Here is a 23,347-nt window from a genome sequence, read left to right on the forward strand (position 1 = left end):
GCAAAATGAATCGAACAACTTTAGGAAGACACATTAAAAAAAGGAAATAATTTTATTTCTTATTAGACTGAAATTTGGATATTAATTAAGTCATTTCCTGTGGTCGTGCCTAAAACTGTCTAAAGATGGATATATGTACTTTTTTCTACAAGTACTTATTTTCGTGATCGATAAAATGCGAGATTAGGTACTACATTTATTATAATATAAATGATGAAAGCTTCAATCATCAATTGTACAAAAAGCAATAAAATCTCAAAATATAAATGATAATACATTTTATTATTTCATAAAACTCTTTGCATATACAATTTGCATTTTTTTTCTTACATTTGCATCAATAGTCTTGTCTCGTTAAAAATCTAATTCCTGTACAATCATAAAAGTCAAGCAACGGTCGACACGGTTAATATTTTGATTGATGATCACTTCCGACTATTGCTATTGACGTAAAAAAATTAACTATAAAAACTACTTCTCATTCTAGATTTGAAATTAAATTAAGCTATATTTTTCCCATTGATTTTTGTCAATTTTTCACGAGATAGTTTATCAAAAAATAAAAGACCTGCAGCTCTTTCAATAGTTTCCGGTGGTACCTATTATATGTTAAATTTCTTTATAATCGCATCAAAAATCAAACTAAATAATATGGTTATATATTTGTATTTTGAAAAAATTACCTGAAAACTTGTAAGAGGAGTATTGTCATCAATAGGCATATTTGGCATTACATAAGCCTCCATTTCAAAATTTGAGTTATCAGTTGTTGCAACGATTACTTTATAAAAGTGTGTTGGTACTGCGACATGATTTGCACCAATAACTTCATAGCGTACATACAACTTACCATCTGCACCTTCTTTCCTTAAAAGTTATAATTTTTTCTTTCTATTCATATCTTTTTTATTAATATTTATTTATATTAATATACTTACTTTGGAATATATAATGGACCGGTACAAACATAAACATCTTTATAAACTTTAGTTAATTTTCTCACATATTGTTCTAATCTATTCCAAGAGTGGCGATTAAAACCATTGCCAACTTGTGGTGCCATATTTGAAAGAAAAAATGTTTCTTCCACAAGGCCTTGGTGCATTTTATGATTTCCAGCAGCAGCTAAATGACCACGATCATAACCACTTCCTTTGTAATCGCTGTTATCCGATCTGTATTGATGTATAAATCATAACAGCAATTAATGGGCTCATCGAGGATAAAAAATATACAAATAAATACCTAAAATAAGGGTGTATACTAGTATCTGGCTTAAATTCACACTTTGAACGATCTACGGTTTCATTATATTGTAATCTTTCTTTCGTTAAATGTTCAAATACCCAATGAGCGACACGATTTCTTCTGTCATAAGATAACACAAAATCTTCATATGATCTGATGTTATCATAACCAGGGAAACCAAATTTCATAATCTGTTAAAGTTAACAGAATCTATCATTAATTGTCTAAGAGTAGATATTAATGGCTAACAATAATAGACCGTACAAGAATGTGTACTATTACCACATTTTTTTGAAACATTACATTATATATTGTTATAATATAACAAATATTCAGAAACTCATATGATTTGACAATATTTTAAGATTGTAATTTTATATATATATTTTGTTTTTTTCTTACATTTGCATCAAAATATATATATATATATATATTTATTATAAATAAAAATAATTAACATTGAACATTTTAAATTACCTGAGATACTCTTGTTGCAGTCGTAGATAATTTTGAGCCCATATCCGATTCAATATCTACAGGTCTTGATAGAGTAGCTCCAAATACTGTGCCAAATAATGGTAAACCAAGCATACGATTAATGTTTTGAAAAATATTTGTTCCATTGTTTTCCACAACATGAGAAGATTTTCCTCGTTCTGAATATTTTCCTGCATACCAACCACCTATACCACTTATTACGGATAACCCTAATGCTAAGTTAACATTCTTCATCATTTATTTTGTTGTTTATTATTAAGATTATTAAATTATTAACTTTATACACTATAATATCACTATTTTTTTATTCATGTAGGTTACTTATCGATCCTACGCCACTCAATGGCTGAATACTGAATTAAATAAGTCACAAAAGTATTCATACCCGCTTCTACTAGAAATTTTAAATAATTTTCATATTTGTTTGAAACATAATTAGAAATTATTCAATTTTCAAATTGATCTAAACTTTACTACAGAACATTTTATTTTTAGAAAAATATAATTTTACTTACATGATAAAAAATTGGTCTCACAAGAGTATTTGTACTTATGTAGGATATAATAAAAATGTAATTATTATTTTTGTAAATAATATTTGGTTGATCCTTCCTTGCATTTTATAATGTTATTGAGACGATTGGGGATGTCTTGTAAAACTAATTTTCTTATAATAAAATGCTCTATATAATTTAAAAAATGTATTGACAAAAAATTAATTGAATACTATGTATGTACACAATGACATATCAGGAAAGGAAGTATAAAGGCGGTCGTAAGACTTAGATGCAGGAACAAGGAAGAGCGAAAAAGAAAAATTGCACTCTTTAACACACAGGCTGCCTCAAACACCTGTTGGAGAAAATATCAGAATTGAGGATCTCATGGATGAAGGAGGAAAAGAAGAAACAATAAGATGGATAAGGCAAATAAGAAGAGAAAAAAGAAAGAGAGAATGGGAAGGGAAACAAAAGGGCAGCTAACGTTAGAAAATAAAAAAGAGATAATAGGATAGGATGGACGTGAGGAAATGTAAAGAGAAAACGCAGGCTATGGGAGCGACATCCGAAACCAAATGTAGATTAAGTCCAAATTCCAGGTCAGTAAGTTGAATTTAATAAACTATTACTATTGCTATTGCATGATGACATACAAAAAATGATTAGTTAACATTTCGTAGTGTTCAGTGAAATTAAGAAGTTATTGAAAAAATTTAATTATATCAATAATGAAGTAATCATTTTTAATCAAATTTTTGAATAAGTTTACGTAAATATTTTAAATAAATAATAGATTTATTCACTATTTTCATCTGAATCTTCAACTAAGATTACATCATGACCAGGAAGCATACTTAAATCAAATGTTGTTTGAAAACATTTTTTAAAGATAAAGCGTGCTTTTTTAGATGGAGGAGATGGTGATCTAGGAACAATATTTTCAAAGTCATTGTCATCATTTTTTTTAACGACATTGTCCAAATCTATTGTACCACCTTCGCTAGACTTTCTTTTCAATATGTTTGAAAATACGCTACATACTGACTTCTTTTGATCGCTTGATACGCTTGGTTTTGAGAACATATTTCTCATAGCTGATACACTCACATTTGCTGGAATTTCATTTTGATTATATTCTTTTGGAAATGCATGGATATCATTTTCTCTTGCTTCCCGTTCTATTTCTATGCAACTTGTTTCTTTTTGCTGTGATAAAGCATAACTAATAGTTTTATTAGAAATAGATGTATTATTTTTTCTACTTGAAGATTTATTTGATCGTTTTGTCGACCTTTTAACTGTAGCCTTTTTTTGTATAGATTTGGCTGCTTTATCAGTAACAGTTGTTTCGGATTGGCTATCTACATCAGGATTTAAAGTAGACAATACCAAATTTGCTTCAAAGGTTGAATTTTTTATCACGAACACAGCAGGTCTATCAGAAAAAAAGAGAAAGAAAAGGAAAAGCAAATAAAAATGAAACAATCTTACAATAGCGTAAGGTAAAAGTAATTAACACTATTGTCGTCCAATGACATCAATGCAGTACCATTTGCAAGCCCACCATTAATTGCCAATGAGAATTAATTTAAAACTGATCGAATAAATGCTAGCGTCAAATAAAAGAATTTATTACACGTGCTGGACGGCATAGCGTTAATATATTCAACTTACCTTCCTGCAGTTTCTAAATATATATTAATTGGTAATTTAACAAATTCAGCAAAATTAAGAATTGCTCTTAATTCTTTCATACAAAATGTAATAACAGTCTCTGTGTTAACTGAATATTTATCAAATTCACCTCTAAATAATACCAACTGTGTCCTTGTTGTGTTAGCTATGTCTATATTAAGAAATAAAATGTTTTATTTATTAGTAAGATTTTTAAAATAAAATAATTTGATAAAAGACTTACTAGATGTATCATCTATATAATTTCTAAGCAAAACTTTTTGCTGAAGTATCTCAAGAGTTATTTCAATTAAATTTTGTTGGAAATTTTGTATAGCATCTGCAAGTACAATAGATTGTGCGGATAATTGGTTAGTGGCACCGTCTTTGACATATTTAGCCTAGAAAAATATTGAAATGAAATAAATAATAATCAATAAAAAATGAACAAATGAAAATAGTAAAAAATTAACGTTACGTGAAACTTACTTGCAATTTCTCACAATCTATGATAGGTAAAATGTGTTTTTTTCTGATGCTATTTTTATAATTTAAGGTAATAAAAAGAAAATCTGCATTTGGCTTTAACTCGATATGACAAGTTTCTACTTGTTTATCTATAACATTTAGAGTTTTGAAAACAGTCATAGCACTCTGTAACATAAACATAATATAATTAAATAAAGCGTTAACAAATTAACATTAAATATTAAGATGAAATTACCCTCATAGAAATTTTACATTTCAGAGCTTCGTCTTCTTCAAGATCATCAAAATCGTAATAGGAGAAATAATTTTCATAAAATGTAAAGTCAGCATAAGCAGAATTGGCCATGTTAACTGCACGAAAGGATAAATTATTTGATTGCGGTTGTACATACATTTCATCTCCAATCTTTGCTAGTGCATGGATAGCTTTTGCTACAACTGCAATTGTAAACACATGACATTGTTATAATAATATAAATAAATATTTTCTTATAAATACCCCCTCCCCCCCCCCTCCCTAAATATATTATTACACAAAAGATATATTATTTATTAAAAATAAATGTTTTATATCTATAATGTGTGTAAGATAACCTAGATAAAATATTCATTATAAATATACTTTTCACATTTCCCCCAGGTATCACGCACTTCATGATTTAATTGAAATTAATTTTGTATAATTATGAAATAATATTTAAGTAAAAATAAAAAATAAATTTGCTGGAACGGAAAGCAACTCGAAAATATTCCCGCCATTTAACGTTCGAACTTCATATATGTTATACATTATACATCGCAAATTGTATCTTTCGTATTTGTAAAATTGTACTTGTTTATTGCTTTGATTAATTCCAATTTATTCTAAATAATCACTACCATTAGCTTATAAAATAAACGTTCGACTTTATTAGTAAGCACGGCTATGTTTTCAATGTTCGATTAATCGAAATTTCCAATGAAAAATCGAGACATCGTTGCATATAATTGTCAACTACACCCATTAGTTTAGTTTGACAGTTCATTATAACGTTTCATTAGTTGTTAATAAATGCAGTGCGTTAAAAGGCATCTGTTAATAAGCGTACTTTTATAAAAACTTTACCAATAGAATCATGGTGAGAGAGATCTTTTAATCAATATATATATATGAATTTTTTAACCTCTAAATTCTATATTTCATAGTACCATAAAACCAGTTTATTGTATATCTATCTTACTATCTTAATTATATTAAACATATATGATTAAACATAAATGATTAAAGCAAAATTATTGTTATTTATGTTACAATGATTTATCATTGTTTGTACAGCTTGTTTTAGTATTGGGAGATCTGCACATTCCACATAGGTGCAGTAGTCTTCCAAGCAAATTTAAAAAGCTTTTGGTACCAGGTAGAATACAACATATATTATGTACAGGTAATCTTTGTACGAAAGAATCATATGATTATTTAAAAACGCTGGCTAGCGATGTACATGTAGTAAGAGGAGATTTTGACGAGGTATGCATTTTTTTTTATAACCGTTCTCTAGCTTGGGTATCATATTAATACCTAATTTTTGTTATTATAGAATTTAAATTATCCCGAACAAAAAGTTGTTACCGTTGGACAATTTAGAATAGGATTATCACATGGTCATCAAGTTGTACCGTGGGGAGATCCAGAAGCTTTAGCCTTGATTCAAAGACAATTGGATGTTGATATTTTAATATCGGGTCATACTCATAAATTTGAAGCTTATGAGCATGAAAATAAATTTTACATTAATCCTGGGTCAGCAACGGGTGCATATAATCCCTTGGATACGTAAGCTCTAATCTATAATATCAAGTGTACATTATATTTTATTAACATATTTGGACAAGACGCTTAACTGGATACTGCATATAATTTTCAAAAGTCTCTAGCTGAATAACACAAGATTATTGTGTAAATGTATATGTGTATGAATATACAAAATATTGCTTCTTAATATTATGCTCTAATCATTTGTTAGTAAAATTTAAAAAAAAATTAGATGATTGGCGAAACAAATTGAACTACTTATTACGCAACCCTGACACTTTGCGTATTACATTTACAGATCTGTCATTCCATCTTTTGTTCTAATGGATATACAAAGTTCCACAGTTGTAACTTATGTATATCAGCTAGTTGGAGATGATGTAAAAGTAGAGAGGATCGAATATAAAAAGAGTTAAGTACTATCTATGATTATACAAAAATGAATTAATTATAAAAATAAAACGAAATCATTAGCGACGGCTGGTTGGTTAAGTATAGAAAAAGTATGGTTTATATTGAACTTTACACTTGTATTTGAATTTCGTAAGATTGAGAATCATGCGTTGCATCTTAGACTTATATTTGACCGAAATATTTAAGAAATTATGCAAAACATTGAAAAATATATTATACATTTATTGTAAATAAAACTGTTTTAAAATTAGACAAATATATATGTATATCTTGTTTTCAATATATTTCATGTATTTTATATTATAAGTATTACACAATTCCGAAGATTCTCTTTGAAGAAAACTGTTAAAATTTTCAATTAGTTTTGATGAAAAACAGTTTGTTTTTGACTTTTAACTTTTTTGTTTTAAGAAAACAGTTATGAATGAATTCACTGAACTTTAACTGATTGTGAAACTTTTACTTCATATATTTATGACTAAATAGAATATATTTGTACTTTTTCGTTAATGGGAAAACGTTCTAGTTGTACAGTAATAGTTATTCTGCTTTGTAAAAGTTAAAAAATGATGTACCTTTGAGTTTATTTCAGCTATACAGGTAAAGTCCTGTCGAACTTAAATTACAACCATTTTTTATTGTTTCATATGGTATCTGTAAATATATAAAAAATATTTTAAAAATTTTATAAAGTAATTAGTTTTTATAAGTTCATTGAATGGGTGGAACAAAACTGTGGAGAGATGAAAATATGATATTAATTAGGAAGTTAAAAGAAACTAATTACAATTATAATGTTTATGGTAAGTGGTCTTTGATTGGATTTCACTTGCAATAGAATGTATAGCATAGAAAATATGATAAACATTACATAGAAAGTACTGACAAAAGAATAATGTAAGTAATCGCAACATTTTATGTTTATGTTCTGTAATGGAACCAAGTTTAAGACGGTCATCTAAAAAAATTAACTAAAAACATATTAAAATTATTTTCTATTCAAAGTACGTTAAATGTTGTTTATAATGACTTTCCGAAGGATGTGCATGTCTATAACGGGAATAATATTCGTAATAAATAGAATTTCCTTTTTCGGAAAGTCATATAAACAACTTTCAATAAAAGAACTTTCATAGAGGACAACGTGCTAGTCTAACGGGAGATTTCGAGGAGGACGGTGCACACATACATTTCCTTCGATTAATTAACAATTGTTTAAGGTATATCGAATACAGTATTGTTCTCTACTAATATTTTTGATTGTTTAAACATTGCAACTTTAGTTATTACTTCGAGTTCGAAATTATTTTATATTCAAAGTATATTAATAAGTATATAATTGTTTAAATGTTTACGCTAAACTCATCAATCGTTCGTTTTCTTACTTTTTTTGTCTTTATGAGTTTTAACTTTGATCGAATATTAATATATTTAGAATTTTTGTTTGTAAGGACGCGGTATAAAAGTAGTACACATTTATTACAGTAGATTTGATTTTTTTTTTTTAGTAACGTAATATTTGAAGCTTTTCTATATTTCTTAATTATTATATATTATAATATAAAATTTAATTAAAATTTGCATAAAATGTAATTTTATGCAATGTGAAATAGAGATTTGATAAAAATAAATAGGGAATTAAATTTAAAAATGCATCTGCTAATTTGGCTAATTGACTTGTATTTTAGGCTTGTATTTATTGATTGTATAATTAATATACTTTTATTTTTATTACAGGTGATCATATATATATTGTTGGATTTAACTTCAATCCTGTTCAATCCAAACACAAAATATATTGTTTTTTATATTTTATATTTAAAAAAATTAAATTATATAATATAAATTAAAATTATAATTTTTTAGAGAATATTCTATCAAAATATCTATCAGAAATATAATAATCTTTGAATTAATTGTAGATTCGGTCATCGGGAGTATAATAAATTAAAATCAAACGCGAATTAGGGTAAGTGTATCGCACTGTATTCGCCGTATAATAAAATTTCGATTTCGCGATAAGAAACTCATAAATAAATTAATCTTCCGTTTCTCCATATAACAACATAGCCGCTGGTGGATAGATGATCTCTCTCTCTCTCTCTCTCTCTCTCTCTCTCTCTCTCTCTCTCTCTCTCTCTCNCTCTCTCTCTCTCTCTCTCTCTCTCTCTCTCTCTCTCTCTCTCTCTCTCTCTCGCAAAACACACACATTTGTATAAAAAAAACCTTAGATATCTTGTATATATATTATATGTATCATTTGAATTATGATTCTTTTCCACACATTATTAGATAAAACCTTATAAATGTATAACCGAGTAAGATTTTATATTGCATCAGCATAGTCTTTAGTAATCATACATTCTTTAAATAAATCTTTATAATTTAATAATAGGTTTAGTGTGTGTTTGTGTGTGTGTAGGTTTAATAAGGAAACGATGTTATAAATTTAAAAAATGTTTTTGTATTGACTTAAGTTACAAAGATACAAGTATACTGTCAACGGATGATTGTACTAACAAATACATTTTGAGGATAACATAATATTAGAATGATAAATATGACCATGTTATCGAATTACAATTGAATTACTCATTTAGAATTGCATTATCATTTTCTTGACTTTCTAAGGGAGAAACCTTCTCCAGTGAATGCTTTGAATTCGTCTTGCTCTTTTATCTATATAACGAGTAATAAATAATTATTATTAATAATGAAATATATTAAACGTCATACGTAACAACAAATGAAATTAAACTTACTTCTTTGTTGTTAACAGGCTTCATATTTCTTAGAAACCTCAGTGTTCCTATTTTATAATCATAATCAGGTATACCTCTTACATAGGCCACTTTATTCGTCAGCGTATCAAGTTGAGACGAGTCCTTACGCTTTTTACCATCTAATCTGTTACCTTGTCCTTTAAATGGTATAAAACCAGTAGGTGTTGGCATTAATTCAGATGGATCTACATCCTTTTCATTGTTCTTCGCTTCTCTTTCCGGTTCTTTATATCCAAGAGGTGGAGCAAATTCGACATTCATATCGCATTCAATAATGCTAACCGCTGGACCAGGTTTAGTTTCTAATACACACATCTCATATATTCTTTGATTATATTTTATTGCAATAACATCTCCTGTAGTAAGACATGCAAAACTTCTTAAACCATTTTCTAATACTGCTTTTGGATTAGTAATATCTAAAAAGTCTTCCGATTGTGGCTGAAAACGTGAAAATTTTGCAATAGGAAGAGATACACTTTCAATGTTTAACAACTCTCCTTCTTCCAAAAGAAGATTATGCATCATCCAATAAGGCAAATAGACTTTTCCTTCATCCGCTACAAATTCTAATACACCGCAGTGAGTAATTCTATTAGTTTTCTTATTTGTTAATTTGAACAACATTGGATAATTAATATTTAATCTAGTAAGTTGTTCTAGAGCTGATGGAGGCATAATTACTAAAAAGAAAAATGATTAAGAAATATTGACAATAAATTAGTTAATCATGAAACGATATCTTTCAAATTGACACACATCACCTACTAACTTTTTCCACCGCGTTCCACATCTTGCCTATAAATTCCTGGTAACATCGAGACGGAGAAGCACTTGTACTGCGTGTTAAAGGGCCGCGGAATCTCCGGAAACATGTTAAATCCAAACTGAAAGTGGAAAGTCATGCTGATGATCAATATAACCTCTGTTTAAAGCAAAATCCGTCGAATTCAATGTATGCCTCCTTTAAATATCCGACCCTTCTTTCTGATTATTTTACCATCTTTTTAGTTTTTCTTTCAGCGATCCGTCTCTCACAGCTATTGACAAATTACTTTTCTTGAGAAAATTTGAAATTAAAATGTCACTGCTTAAGCCAAGGAAAATGAATGTCCTTAATGTTGCCACACATAAGATATACACACGTAGCAGACGATTTTCATCCGCTCATATGGGCTGTATTAATATTATAACGTAATATCTGAATCATGTTACGTAAATTTATCCGGAAATATTACATGAAACGTACAAAATGTTAAATGCTTTTACAATGATTTTCATTATTGCAGTCTGATTTTATCACAAGTGAGCTACTAATTAGGTCTAATAATGAATACAAATTTCATTCACTAGTCATTCTTTCGTAGGGATCTTTATTACCGACCATTTTTAAAGAAATGGCTTTTAGCACTTGTATTGTACCCATATATTACAATATATTCTAATAATTATTAATTTTTTTGCATTATATTATGTGAATATAAATATATTCATTTTTATTATTTATTTTAAATTTGATATTGTGTTTTAATAAAATATAATCTCTGTTTTTTTAATAAATATTTTTATTTAAATTGTCAATTAACCATATCGGTTATTGTTTCTCATGTTAGTTAAAAAATATATACACAGGATATTTACAAGTAAATAAGTAAACACTCGTCATTACATTCATTGAATAAGATGAAAAAATAAAGATGTTATTTCAATTCTCATTGATGATTCATGATAACTTACACACTGAGAAATAAATAAGACATAGATATTTTATATAATTTATAAATGTACTGCCATTTTTTAAGCAGTATGAATTAAAAAATAATTTATGCCAGTGAGCTTGCATCATTTTTATATATGCTTTTATCCATTCAACATTTCTCACTGATGATTATTTTCCATTGATTCATTGATTTTTCTTTTTTTTTTTTTACTTTAACAACAATTACATAGTATCTTATCTTTAGATAACACAATAGATAAATCGTTCCTTTTTTCTTTTCTTTCAATTATTTTTCAAATCATTTCAGTGATAGAGTAGATGTATCATATTAACGATTAGAAAAATAATTAGCATCAAAATACCATTTGTAGATCAAGAGATAATTCTCTCTCAATATACATTTTGTTAATTATTAATTACTTATTTTGATGTGATATATGATCTTTCAAAAAGCTACGTAACTGTACAATATTATGTATAAATATAAAGAAACAAAATTAAATAGTAATAATAATAATGGGTAAAACTATTTATGTTAGGATTTGTTTAAACATTTCGAATAACTATAATTGGGGTAGATTGTTAAATCCACTTAAAGAATGAGATAAGGAATTGAACAATCACATTTGATATAATCGTAGAGATTGGACATAATGATATAGCAAGTTCTCTATTCTTTAATTATTTGTGCTATGTTTCATTCTTCCTGAGCTTTCTTTGGTGTTTGTCCCACTGTATGTTATGATTCTTTTGTGCGTTTTTGATATTTCATTTTTCAAGTACCCAAATATTAAAGTGAATATTAAAATCACTATAAATCAATTCTATCAAATAATTTCATTTAACTCATTGGTTAGAGACTAGTTTCTTCTATGGAATCTGTTCTTTGAAGCTGCCTCCTTTCATCTATACTAACGAAATATGTCGTGACATATCCCTTTGGTTTAACCCATGTTTCGCCGCGCAAATGACATTTAACACCTTGTTGTTCTAATACATTAGCAGTTTCAGCAGTTACCTGTAACAGTAAACATCATCTCGTTATACAATATTTATCCAAAATTATGATAAAAAAAAAAAAAAAAATAAACCCCTTTTTCCAATTAGCAAAAATAGTCATTTTACATTTTCGATTTACTTTGGCACGCAGTATTAATCCCTTTTGGTTTGTATCATAATTTTGGATACATATTAATAAAATATTATACCTATGTGTATACCTTTATGCTTATGATACCCTTATCGGAAGCAAATTTATTGATATGATCATATGATTAAAAGATTATACGCGAATCAAACCTGTATTTTGCCTGGCAATCCTGTAGTATCCATTCTTGATGCCATGTTAACGGCGTCTCCCCAAATATCGTAAAGAGGTTTTTGAGCTCCGACAACACCAGCTGAAACTTCACCATGCGATATGCCAATTCTCAACCTATAAATTTATCAAATTCACAATATTTTATTAGGGTATTATTTCTAATTAATTAACTATTTTTATGAGACAAATAATAGATATACAATTACGCGTACCTATATGGTTTAGAATTAGATTCAGCATTGATTCTATCCAAGACGACCATCATCTGCGCTGCAAATTCTGCCATAACTTTGACTACATTGTTGCTAGAATTTTCTTCACTTTCTAAACTGTGCATAGAATCACGACGACTAGCTTCAAGACCACAAGCCGCCATATATGTTGTTCCTAATTCGTTAAATATATTTTATTTATATGTATGCTTTAAGTTTTAAATGTTAATAATTTAATTGATAAATAATACGTAAACAATATCAAGTACCTGCGATTTTGATTTTCTCAATACGACCAACGTAATACGGCTCGAATAACAATTTATCGAATTTGCATATGATATCGTTCAGATCAATCAGGATGTTACTTTCATCGATCGATAAATCTGTTAAGGATGCAAACATTACGGCAACATTACGGTGTGCTCGATGATACGGTTCATTTCCTTCTGTTCTATCCATATTTAAGTAAAAGTCCGCTGGAAAAAAGAAGTATTAGATTCATAGATTGTATCAATACTTATAATTAATCTATAGAAAATATTTATTAACATTTCAGAGGCCTCGAGTTTAAAACAAACGAGTATAATTATTAGAGAATTAGAATTACACGAGAAACGCTTATAGATTATAAACATATTTAAAGTGCATTTTTATTCATTGCTGTATATTTGACTTATACTATTTTTCTATACTATTCTATTAAAAATATAACCAATACTTACCAACATGTTCTGGTAAAATATTTCGAAGTAATAATTTATTAGCATTTCGTGTATGGAAAGCTTCGTCCTGTTCCAAAGTCAATTGTCTTTTCCATTGATAGTCCAATCTGCTCAAGTATTCTGCCTAAATAAATTTCCATGTAAGTAAAAACGAAATTATTATGTGTTAAAAGGCATGATAGATTAGCGTTTCTCAACCTATGAACCAATATTAAGTCTCGTTCAATTTTTAATGGGTCACGAAAAGCTGATGCTTATCGAGTTTGTATTTGTAAATATTTTTGATCAGTATTTATAATAAAATATCGGTATGTAATAAAAGTGATCAATATTTCACGCTCGTGAAAAGGTTGAGAAAAGGTGTTATAGATTTGAAGTCAGATTATTCACCTGACGATCGATAAGATGCAGCGAAAGTGTGAGAAAGACAACACTTAAAATGTGTGCCACTCTTGGCTCCAAATATGGATTCCATGTTTCACCTGACTATCAAGAATATACAAAATTGCATCAAGATTAGGAATAAATTTTTTAAAATGATTTAAAATTTGTAACTATATATACAATGATTTAAAGATTATTATTACCTGGAATATATTATTGCGGTATACCCAAACGTTCCATGCATAAAATGTTACTACTATGATACCTATTAGTAACTTGAGAACGTAATGCACTCTCAAGAAGAGGAAACTTGTAAGGATTGCCAAAGAGCAGGTTTCCGTCATTTGCTGAAGCAATGGAAATATATATATATATATATAATGCTGTACGAAATTGTATTTAATCGCTTAAAAGTTTGAAAAAGGGAAAAGTAATTTTTAATCTTCGTTTACCTACTAAATAATCTTACCCAGGGTGTAGAAATACACTCAAGTTTAGCAGCACCCACTTGTGCTATACTAGATGTTACATTATCGCTCGACAGTAAGTCCACGTTTTGACATTCGAACTGAAAAGTGATCGTTAGAATAAAATGATGTTACAGTGGGATTTATTTTGTTGAAATACTTACAATCATATCGAACATAGCGCATGCTGCTAACATTATAGTTATTACCAGATAAAGAATTATCCTGAGCAATGCACTCCAAACAACCTAATAGAAAAAAAAATGATAAATGAATATAGTAAGAAAATAACGTTGTCATTTTTATTTAATAACTGACCTTAACGCTCGTTTGATATAAGAAAGATATCAATTTGTTGCGAGGATTTGGGACGTTTCCTTCATCGTGTGGATCTTTGTAACGATTCCACGCAAAATGCATCCAAGTAAGAGGTATCAATATTAATAGAAATAACATAGCTATCGTATAACCTATGGCCGTGCCGGTATGCCACCTGTAAATGAATCAACTGATATAATCTTACCATTAAGTATTTAGATTCAATTTGTAGAGTATTACTTTTCAGTAGGTAACGCACTCTGATAGCGTGATCGCTGGTACGAGAGAGATAAGACCCATGAAAAAAAGTACAAATACAGCGCACGCGATAAAGAATTTGAACAAGGGATCTGGTTCGCGTAAAAACGGTATTTCCCAATTCCATTGTTTGTAATTGAGGAAAATTGGATTAATATGTTCCCATCTGGTCCATTGCCTGGAAACACGTTTGCTGCATTTAAAAAGATAATGCAATAAGACATGCATATTAATGAATAATATGATTAATTGTTTTACTCACTCCCATTTGCTAAGCGGCATCTGCTTAATTGCATCTTCCATTTCTGCGTCTGCCGCTTTAAGCATCAAGTGGTAATCCCTCAAACAAGAATCCATGAAGTGAGTTCTGCGTCTGTAACTACCGGCAAAGACATCTGCGTGATCGCTACTCGGTGAGGTTAATCGTCTTCGTGCACTCGATGACACACTTGGTCGTGCCGGTGTTAAGAACTTGACGTAATGCTTACAGCTTGATGCCGAGGTATCCGGTGTAATTACCGTCAAGGTGTTCTCGCTGTTCTGCAACAAGGTTCGCCTGTCAACGATACGAAATGTTCAAACGAAGTTTTACCGTAGAGATAAACAATTACAGTTACAAGGATAAAGCTTCGAAGAACTTTATCTTAATCCTTTGCATTTGGAATGTGCAACATTCATTGGTCAACATCGTATAATAAAAAGTTATCCTATATTTGATGTAATTATATTTAAATAGGGTTAAATTATAATTTAACGACGGCATCGACAAAAGCCCTATGCCGTGTTATCACTGAAAAACACATACCTGCATCAATGATGGTTCTGGCGCAACGGGTGTAATTAAATAACTGCGAATTCCATATTTATTAAGAACTTCATCGTTGAGCGTTTCAACCGGTACACAATCGTAATCGGTAGCGTCAATGAGATCTAATGTTTGTTGAGTAACATGAACCTTTCCAGGTTTCCCAGTTTGTTCCATTTTATTCGCTATGACAACGTCTCGCGACCATACGTCGTATTGCCATTTATTCGCGCCTAAAATTCCGGATATTATATTTCCCGAGTGAACACCGATTCTCATGTTAACGTCCACTCCACTTTCACGACGAACCCTGGTTCTTACTTCTTTGATAATTTTTATCATATCCAGGCCTGTCCAATGGGTATTATATAGAATGACAATTAAACAGTTAAAAGTAGTGCTAGAATAACATATTTACCTAAGTCAACGCAGTTTTTGGCATGTTGCGAGTTTGGCGTGGGCACACCGCTCACGCAATAATAGCAATCGCCTAAAAACTTAATCCGCAGTACGTTATGCCTTTCGGATGCTTCGTCGAAACTGCCAAACAAGTCGTTCAGAGTTTCGACTAGTTTCCGCACTGGTAATGAGAGAGTCAAACCAGAAAAATTGACCACGTCGGCGTATAAAATGGATACGTTATTGTGCGTTTCAACGCAAAGATCACTGACAAACAAATAATATCAATAAGAGGTCATTTTTTATCAAATAAATTTTTATATAGTAAAAATATTATATATATATATATTTCTCTTATATAAGTATTATATTATATTATATATATGTATTATAAAATATTTGGAAACTTACTTTCGTGGTCTTCCTTTTGGTGGTGGCTTTTTATGTTCTTCCATAAATTTAAAAATATCCCGAAATTCCTTTTTTATTTTCGCGGCTATGTGTTGTGGAAGAATGCTACGTGTGAGTTGTTCCTATAAAAAATAAAAAAGAGAAAAACGTAAATGCATTATTGTTTCGAAATTGATTTTCGTTCTGTATTCTATTTAAATTGCTTTTCATCATCTTTTGTATGATCTTTTTGTTTGTTTGCAGTTTGCTATCGATACAGTTTCATACGAATGAATAACGATTGACTATCTATTGACTATTCACATTTAAGCGTTTATATTCATAACCATACTGCGAATATCAGAAAGCTTTTAAAAATAAGGATAAAAAAAGCTTTTCATACGTTGTTATCATCGTGTATATAAGCAAAAGAGAAACAATGTCTTTTTTTTTCACATTGTGCTCTTTTCAAATAGATATTTTTAGAAATTTTGTGATTACATATATTTGGATTCAATTGAATATAATAAATAATTACCTCTTGATCTTTCTCATAATTAAGTTTCAACGTCGTTTCGACACATTTTCGACGGTCAAGGAATGATCGTCTTATTACGACCTCATTCATAAATCTAAAATAAAGACCCAGGCCGTTAACGCAAATATAATAAATAGCATCAATGGTTATCTGTAATGCAGAGATATTGTCCGATTAAGACATTATATATATTCAAGTAAATAACGAGAGAATGAAGTTTTTTTTAAGTAGAAATGCTCTTAAATTTTACTTTGCTAATGTAATCAGGTGTATTCCTATAAGTGATGAGCAAAAGAGTGACCAAGTAGCACATCGTCGCTGTAATCCCCAGCACGAATGCGTGCAGATTTTCTGTCAGTGGTAGGAAGACGTAACATGCTAGTAACGTGTGCGTTGCATACGTTGGTCTATAATCAATAAAATCAAATGATAAATCGGAAAATCATTGTATCAATTTATTTTTGATAGTTATTTGAACTATAACTGAACCGTAATCTAACTAAACATTTCAAAGATTATTTTATTTAACACTAAACGTATCACACAGGTCGTGTCAAATTTGCTTCGAAATTCTGCATTCGTTTTAGTCAAAATTAGATTATAATAAAGATAGATATAAAGTAGATAGGATAAGAATGATGTTACGTTTAGTGTTAATAAACCAATATCGATAGAAAGAATTTGTTTACCGTATAGGTGGTATATCCTCGGTATATAAAAGAGTGTAATAAAGTGGTACCATCAGATCACCGATCACCAACAGCGTAATTACCAAACACGAGAGCATAACCGGCAAATACGTATTCCTCGCAATGATTTTTGATCTGAATGATAGCGCTATAGTGGGGCAAAGTAATGCACCTATGATACTGTGAACTATCACGTCTGGAATGCATTTTTCGATGTTTACCTGAGCCGAAAGGAACGAATAACCGGTAAAAAAGTGCAACGAGAGAAATTAGATTAGATTGTTTAGTATTTCGATGTATAATATTTACTCACCATCGTGATTAACACGAAACAATAGATAAATCCCAAAATTATTTCCACCAATACGAATAAGGATAAGTAACCATATTGCAGTCTTCTTTGATAGATGGTATAAAGTTTTTCCAAGCTTTTGTATTTGAATTGCTTCTGAAAATAAAATCAAAGATTGCGATAAGATTTTAAACGAGAAACGGAGTGATTTAAACGTTTGAAATTCCCGATAGTATTAGTACTGATAATTCTATGTTACAGAAGCGACAATCAGATCGACGAGTGTGTTAATTTTTAGAATGAATCGAACTATATATTTATTGCTTTTTAGTGACATGTTTAAATAACTAACATTGGTAAGCGTATAAACAATATAAACTTCGTGCTCAAAATGATCATGTATCCTTTTGCATTTTTATCAGTCATAGTAGCAATATGTAAAATTAAAAAGTAAAATTACAATACATTAAGGAATCATTATGGTCAAAAATTCCGGAAAAATCGAAGGAACTTTTTCAGAAGCGTCATGGTTGCTATTTCGGCAGAGGCAGCTATTTTATTGTTATTATTTATTTGTTAAAAGTTTAATCTTAAGATCAATTCGTCTGTCGTCACTTTCGTAGAGATAACAATTTAGGCAAATTTGAATGAAACCTTAAATTTATTCTAAGATAAAATAAAAAATATGTAAAAAATGATGATTGATTGAACACTGTGACTAGGATTGAAAAAGATAGCAGATATTAGAAAGATTTTTCTTAAGATTATCGAACGGCATAAGAAATATAAGAACTTTCAATCATAATTACGTATAATTCTGATATTCCTCTTAAATGGAATGTTGGTCCAAAAACAATTAGAGTTTGTTTAGCACTAGGAGAAAAATAGTTTCGGTTCTATCTAAACTCTCTTTCTTGAATATACTAAATAAATAATAAACTGTTGACTTGTTTAATTAAAAAGAACAATAGTCATATTCATAAGACATAACAGCACTCGCGTATCGAAAGAAACTATTCGACATTGTAGGTGTTTCTTTGAATATATCTGTAGGATTTTGGAAAATAAGAAAAGGCGAATCTATCTTGGATCGTTTTCTATGAAGTCAGTGAAATGTGTTTTTTGTTTGTTCTAGACACACGAATAGGAGCGCGGTTCGCGAAGCTCTGCCTGCCACTCTGAGTCTGTTGGAGCTTTCAAGGAATATACGTAGAACGAAAAGCTTCTTCTCTACGTTTCTCGCGCGTGCGTTTTCGTATAATTTGCTGCTACTTGCCGAGAGCCTCTCGACCCGCTGGATATTGATCTTCAATTTGAAATAGCTTCGAACCTCGCTACCTCCCCTAATACTTCTCTCCAAAAGTCCAATTTTAACAGTTATTTTACATTTGGTTAATCAAAGTTTCGAAAGAACAACTCAGTCAGATATTTTTAAGTAAAATACACACATTTTTTTAAATATACCATTTTTTCGCTCGTTAGTATTATTTAAGAAATTGAAAATAGGTTAAATAATCTATATTTTAGTTAGCAAACCGTGATTTTCATCTATCATCGTGCATCATAGCGGTCAATTTCTTTGAAAATAGTTCAACTTTTTTTCAAGCAGAATAATTGTTATTCCATTTTCAAAAAGTACCCAAAATTTCGATAATATTTAATAATAATATTTATGCATAAATATATGTGGGGTAGAAAATTTCCTAAACAGTTTCCTTCAAGTTCCGGTAAATAATATTTCAAACAATGATAGAAGAGTAATCAAGATTAAGAATCATTAATAGATCAATGAAAAATATATTAGTAATTCTTTTAGTGAGAGAAAAGAATGAAAGAAATCAACTTTTCGATCGTATCAAAATAATTTCTCTTTTGTTAAATTCCCAATAGTAAAGTTCTACAGAAAGCCGCGAATAATTAATGAAAAATTGATGATTAATTTAGCAACAATATTGATTGACATATCGATAAAGAATAATATAAAATCAAAAGAAATCATCGATAAGAAGAAAAAGAAAGAGAATAAAACGTGATTCAATTTTATCGTCGAATTTCATCTTTCTATGATTAAATTGTTTAACGATTTATTAAAAAGAAAACGACTTATCGTGTTAACACTTGTCGAGATGATTAAATTCTACTAATAATAAAAAAGTTTCTTTCTCGTACTATCAACTAAGTTTGTTTGATAATGAAGAGGTAAAAGAAATGAAAAGAAAAAAACATATATAGCCGTCAATCGTGTATCATGTTGCGCTGATCGAGTTATCGAATGCGTTTACTGATACGCGGAATGTGATAGGCGAGGTAAACAACGTGCGCACGCGCATCTTCTTCGACTACTTTTTTTCAAAACAACAAAAATATAAAAAAGAACAAAAATACGATACGACTAAAGAGAGAAAGTATGATATTACATACATGAACGTAACTTATGGTTCGATTCGAATGATAAGCGATCCATCCGATGGGCTGAATTGTGATTCATTAGTTGCAAATAATTCGATGGATAGGACAAATATTATGTCGAACGCAACGGACAGGTGAATTTATGTCAAGTGATACTCGATATTATTCGTTAAGTGTGTGTTAGGTATTTATTATACAAGAGCGTTTCTCAATCTTTTTATTGTCTAACCTAACACATTTGTACTTGTATTATTTGAAAGATACATCTGTTAAACTGTGATATATTCACGAATGTTTTAATTAATTACTTAGGTATTTTGCAAGCTATTAAATGTTGAAATTGATAAACGTTGTTATATAAAGTAAATAGTGTCAGGGTAGAATAACTAAATAGTCTATTGTTAAATTGTTAGTGTTAGTGTTGCATATTCATATATCGAACCTTTTATATTCGTAAAATAATGAAAAAAAAAAAGGAAAGTTGTAACTCACTCTTAAACTGGACCAAGTCCACTCGTCGAGGCTGTTAGGTGAAACGACACGACCATCGTCGACGTTCTGAAGGGAGGTCAAGGATGCTCGGGTGACCAGCTCTACGTCCATTTTATTATTCCTCGTAGATGTTCTTGCGATCAGCCGGAAGACGATGATAATAGTCAAGTGCTGGTAGTGGTAGTTAAAGTGGAGATGGAGGAAATAAAGCGAGAGAAGGAGAAGGATAAAGAGAAGATTATGGTAGAGGAGGGTAAAGATGACGATGACGACGATGATGACAATGATGACGATGATGACAATGATGACGACCACGTCGACGCCGACGCCGACGCCGACGCCGGCGACGACGACGACGACGGCGTCGCGATTTCTCCGTTCATTGCGTTTAAATATCGCAACGCTACTGATTCACTCCAGTTCTCTCACCAGTCCTCTCACCAGTCCTCTCACCAGTTCTTTCCCGACACACCGGACCGATTCTTCAGAGTTTATCGCGATAAGAGAAATGGGCCACTCGAGAAACTAGTTGCGCCCTTTTAACTAAGCTTTCAAGTTCCCCTATGTTAGCCAATGTGTTGCTACGATAACACACTCCTTTACACCCTTCGCATATTCATCATTTACATTTTTACTTCTTTATTTTGTTCTTCCTCTTTTCAACTTGTTTGCCAAATTAATATTTACGTCCTTCGATTAAAAAGTATCTTCCTCTCAGCAGTTTTTTCCTTCAGTTTGCTCACTTCCGAAGGAACTTTTATCGCGGTGTCCTTCTATCTCACAGAAAGTCACACTTTCTCCATGAGCATTCTCGCTTCTGTAATTCGTATTACGTGCTTCTCCTTCCAACGAGTTGTCTGTTCCATTCAATTTCGTATTCTATAGATATATCTTCTCTGTAGATAGATTTCATCATACTTCCATTACGTTCATTTCGTATTTTAACGCTAAACTTATCGAAAGTACTTGCATCATAACCGACCAACGAATCAATTATTTAATACAAATATTATTTCTTACAAGCAAACAAATCTATGAGAACGAATGTGAAATTTGTATTGAAAATTGAAATACATCCGATCATTCGATAACATCGGTTGCAAAGATATGAATTTGGAATTACGTGGAAAAAGATTACGCGAAAAAAGTCTAAGAGGATCGAAAATCGATTGATTTTTCTTACTAGATGTGGCTTACGACATATTATTACACGCCTGCGTGTGCATAGACATAATGAAAGTGTTATTAAACATTCGAAAAACTATGACTACCTTGCTAGGCTTTCGATCAATGCGGATATCCTTATTACATCCTGCTCGTTTCTCCTTCGTATGCGAACGATACAGTACGAATAATGTTGTCCGGTATCTTTCCGGTTCCCTTTTACGTGGACTTCCTATTTGGCTGAAAAAAAAAAAATAGATTCTTTAGAATTCTACATTCCTTCAGAGGAACGCGCGTAACTTTATACGTACATATTGTACTGATACGAGTCAGAGTTACATTTTAAACGAGTCTATTTGTGTCTGTATAAATAAAGAAAGAAAAAATAGGAAAAAAGAAAGTATTGTATAAGTATTGTACGTATAAATCCCATATAAATCCCTAACTTACGATAAATATGTAATAAGGTATGCACGCGCATATACTTATATATTATTGGTTTAGGATAAATTTAACATTGCGTCGAAAAATATGTGCCATTAGCGTTAGGATAAACGGTCAAAGTACGAATCGGATTTTCATAAAGGATCGATTTCTTTTTAATTGACCAAGTGACACGTGTTGCGTTAATAATTACTTGCATCGTTACAAATGTCCAATCTTTGGTTGTAAAAGTTTAAGAAATATTCCAAATTGCTACACCTATCACTAATGTTTCTCTTGGATTGTTGATGCCATCGAGCAATTGTCATGCAAATAATAATAAATATATGTCCGCGACCGATAGAAACAGAACTGAAGAGTGTTAGCGTTGCGTTGCATTACGTTGCGCTGCGCTACGCTGCGCTACGCTGCGCTACGCTGCGTTGGGATGCGTTCCGGAGTATCTCGAAGAGCAGACTAAGCAAGCGTTCTCGTTCAAACGAAACTTTCCACTGGGATATGTGTGAGAGCTCTCGATATCTCGTTCGTGCGGTGGCCTCTACAAGTCCAACGACAGGTGTGAACTGAACGAACGAACGGACTAACAGTCGACGATTTTATGATGGATGACGATTTTATCATATTTTCAAATGAACTCTAACATGAAATTAAACAAACGTACGAACATATATACCTTTTCTTTTTTCTTTCTTTTTAATAATCGATTACTGTTCACTCGATAATCCTCGATACTTTCCTTTTTTATCTATTTATTTTGTCATCTCTATTAGGATAATTCATATCTTTTGAATTGGAGTTGTCTATTTAATTCATTCCAATTAGAAGTTGTTGATTTGCATAATCTTTTATGTTTTTTTTGTGTCTGTGTACCATAAATATTAATGTATTTAAAAGAGATTTATGACGATTCGATAATTATATT

At 30.4% G+C, this 23,347-nt stretch overlaps 5 protein-coding genes across 13 annotated transcripts; 1 reads left to right on the forward strand and 4 right to left on the reverse strand.

Annotated features, from left to right (window-relative positions):
• Positions 1-263: 263 nt before the first annotated feature.
• LOC106786612 (endonuclease G, mitochondrial) lies at positions 264-2,134 on the reverse strand. Its single transcript, XM_014748178.1, has 5 exons — positions 1,726-2,134; positions 1,246-1,439; positions 939-1,175; positions 684-867; positions 264-599 (listed from the first exon to the last, which is right to left on the reverse strand). The coding sequence occupies exons 1-5, from the start codon at positions 1,981-1,983 to the stop codon at positions 501-503; spliced, it is 972 nt and encodes a 323-aa protein (XP_014603664.1). The 5' UTR covers positions 1,984-2,134; the 3' UTR covers positions 264-500.
• Positions 2,135-2,848: 714 nt separating this feature from the next.
• Positions 2,849-5,369, reverse strand: LOC106786611 (cell cycle checkpoint control protein RAD9A). Of its 3 annotated transcripts, none has more exons than XM_014748177.1 (6): positions 5,289-5,369; positions 4,645-4,847; positions 4,410-4,574; positions 4,165-4,321; positions 3,921-4,092; positions 2,849-3,681 (listed from the first exon to the last, which is right to left on the reverse strand). In XM_014748177.1, the coding sequence occupies exons 2-6, from the start codon at positions 4,801-4,803 to the stop codon at positions 3,042-3,044; spliced, it is 1,293 nt and encodes a 430-aa protein (XP_014603663.1). In that variant the 5' UTR covers positions 4,804-4,847; positions 5,289-5,369; the 3' UTR covers positions 2,849-3,041. The 3 variants fall into 3 exon arrangements, with proteins under 3 accessions (XP_014603663.1, XP_014603660.1, XP_014603661.1); XM_014748174.1 differs by having other exon boundaries at positions 5,032-5,353; XM_014748175.1 differs by having other exon boundaries at positions 5,004-5,332.
• Positions 5,358-6,875, forward strand: LOC106786613 (vacuolar protein sorting-associated protein 29). The gene is made up of 4 exons (XM_014748179.1): positions 5,358-5,527; positions 5,725-5,916; positions 5,987-6,222; positions 6,500-6,875. The coding sequence occupies exons 1-4, from the start codon at positions 5,525-5,527 to the stop codon at positions 6,615-6,617; spliced, it is 549 nt and encodes a 182-aa protein (XP_014603665.1). The 5' UTR covers positions 5,358-5,524; the 3' UTR covers positions 6,618-6,875.
• A 2,184-nt stretch (positions 6,876-9,059) lies between these two features.
• On the reverse strand, positions 9,060-10,747 carry LOC106786629 (ubiquitin fusion degradation protein 1 homolog). 4 transcript variants are annotated; one of them, XM_014748223.1, is made up of 4 exons: positions 10,399-10,747; positions 10,171-10,285; positions 9,378-10,081; positions 9,060-9,294 (listed from the first exon to the last, which is right to left on the reverse strand). In XM_014748223.1, the coding sequence occupies exons 1-4, from the start codon at positions 10,399-10,401 to the stop codon at positions 9,226-9,228; spliced, it is 891 nt and encodes a 296-aa protein (XP_014603709.1). In that variant the 5' UTR covers positions 10,402-10,747; the 3' UTR covers positions 9,060-9,225. The 4 variants fall into 4 exon arrangements, with proteins under 4 accessions (XP_014603709.1, XP_014603708.1, XP_014603710.1 ...); XM_014748222.1 differs by having other exon boundaries at positions 10,171-10,741; XM_014748224.1 differs by lacking the exon at positions 10,399-10,747 and having other exon boundaries at positions 10,167-10,358.
• Positions 10,748-11,328: 581 nt separating this feature from the next.
• Positions 11,329-23,029, reverse strand: LOC106786620 (adenylate cyclase type 2-like). Of its 4 annotated transcripts, XM_014748197.1 has the most exons (22): positions 22,293-23,029; positions 22,089-22,221; positions 20,818-21,713; positions 17,938-18,072; positions 17,625-17,845; positions 17,186-17,342; positions 16,936-17,085; positions 16,419-16,540; positions 16,027-16,274; positions 15,609-15,958; positions 15,066-15,343; positions 14,805-14,996; positions 14,546-14,720; positions 14,392-14,475; positions 14,230-14,328; positions 13,964-14,107; positions 13,767-13,862; positions 13,377-13,500; positions 12,921-13,130; positions 12,652-12,826; positions 12,418-12,553; positions 11,329-12,136 (listed from the first exon to the last, which is right to left on the reverse strand). In XM_014748197.1, the coding sequence occupies exons 3-22, from the start codon at positions 20,926-20,928 to the stop codon at positions 11,972-11,974; spliced, it is 3,372 nt and encodes a 1,123-aa protein (XP_014603683.1). In that variant the 5' UTR covers positions 20,929-21,713; positions 22,089-22,221; positions 22,293-23,029; the 3' UTR covers positions 11,329-11,971. The 4 variants fall into 4 exon arrangements, with proteins under 4 accessions (XP_014603683.1, XP_014603684.1, XP_014603685.1 ...); XM_014748198.1 differs by having other exon boundaries at positions 14,805-14,981; positions 20,818-22,221; positions 22,293-23,028; XM_014748199.1 differs by lacking the exons at positions 20,818-21,713; positions 22,089-22,221; positions 22,293-23,029 and adding an exon at positions 18,726-18,810.
• Between the last annotated feature and the right edge of the window lie 318 nt (positions 23,030-23,347).

This window comes from Polistes canadensis, unplaced genomic scaffold (genome assembly GCF_001313835.1).
Source record: "Polistes canadensis isolate GaletaPanama2010 unplaced genomic scaffold, ASM131383v1 scaffold_78, whole genome shotgun sequence".
In the NCBI taxonomy this organism is placed as follows: domain Eukaryota; kingdom Metazoa; phylum Arthropoda; class Insecta; order Hymenoptera; family Vespidae; genus Polistes; species Polistes canadensis.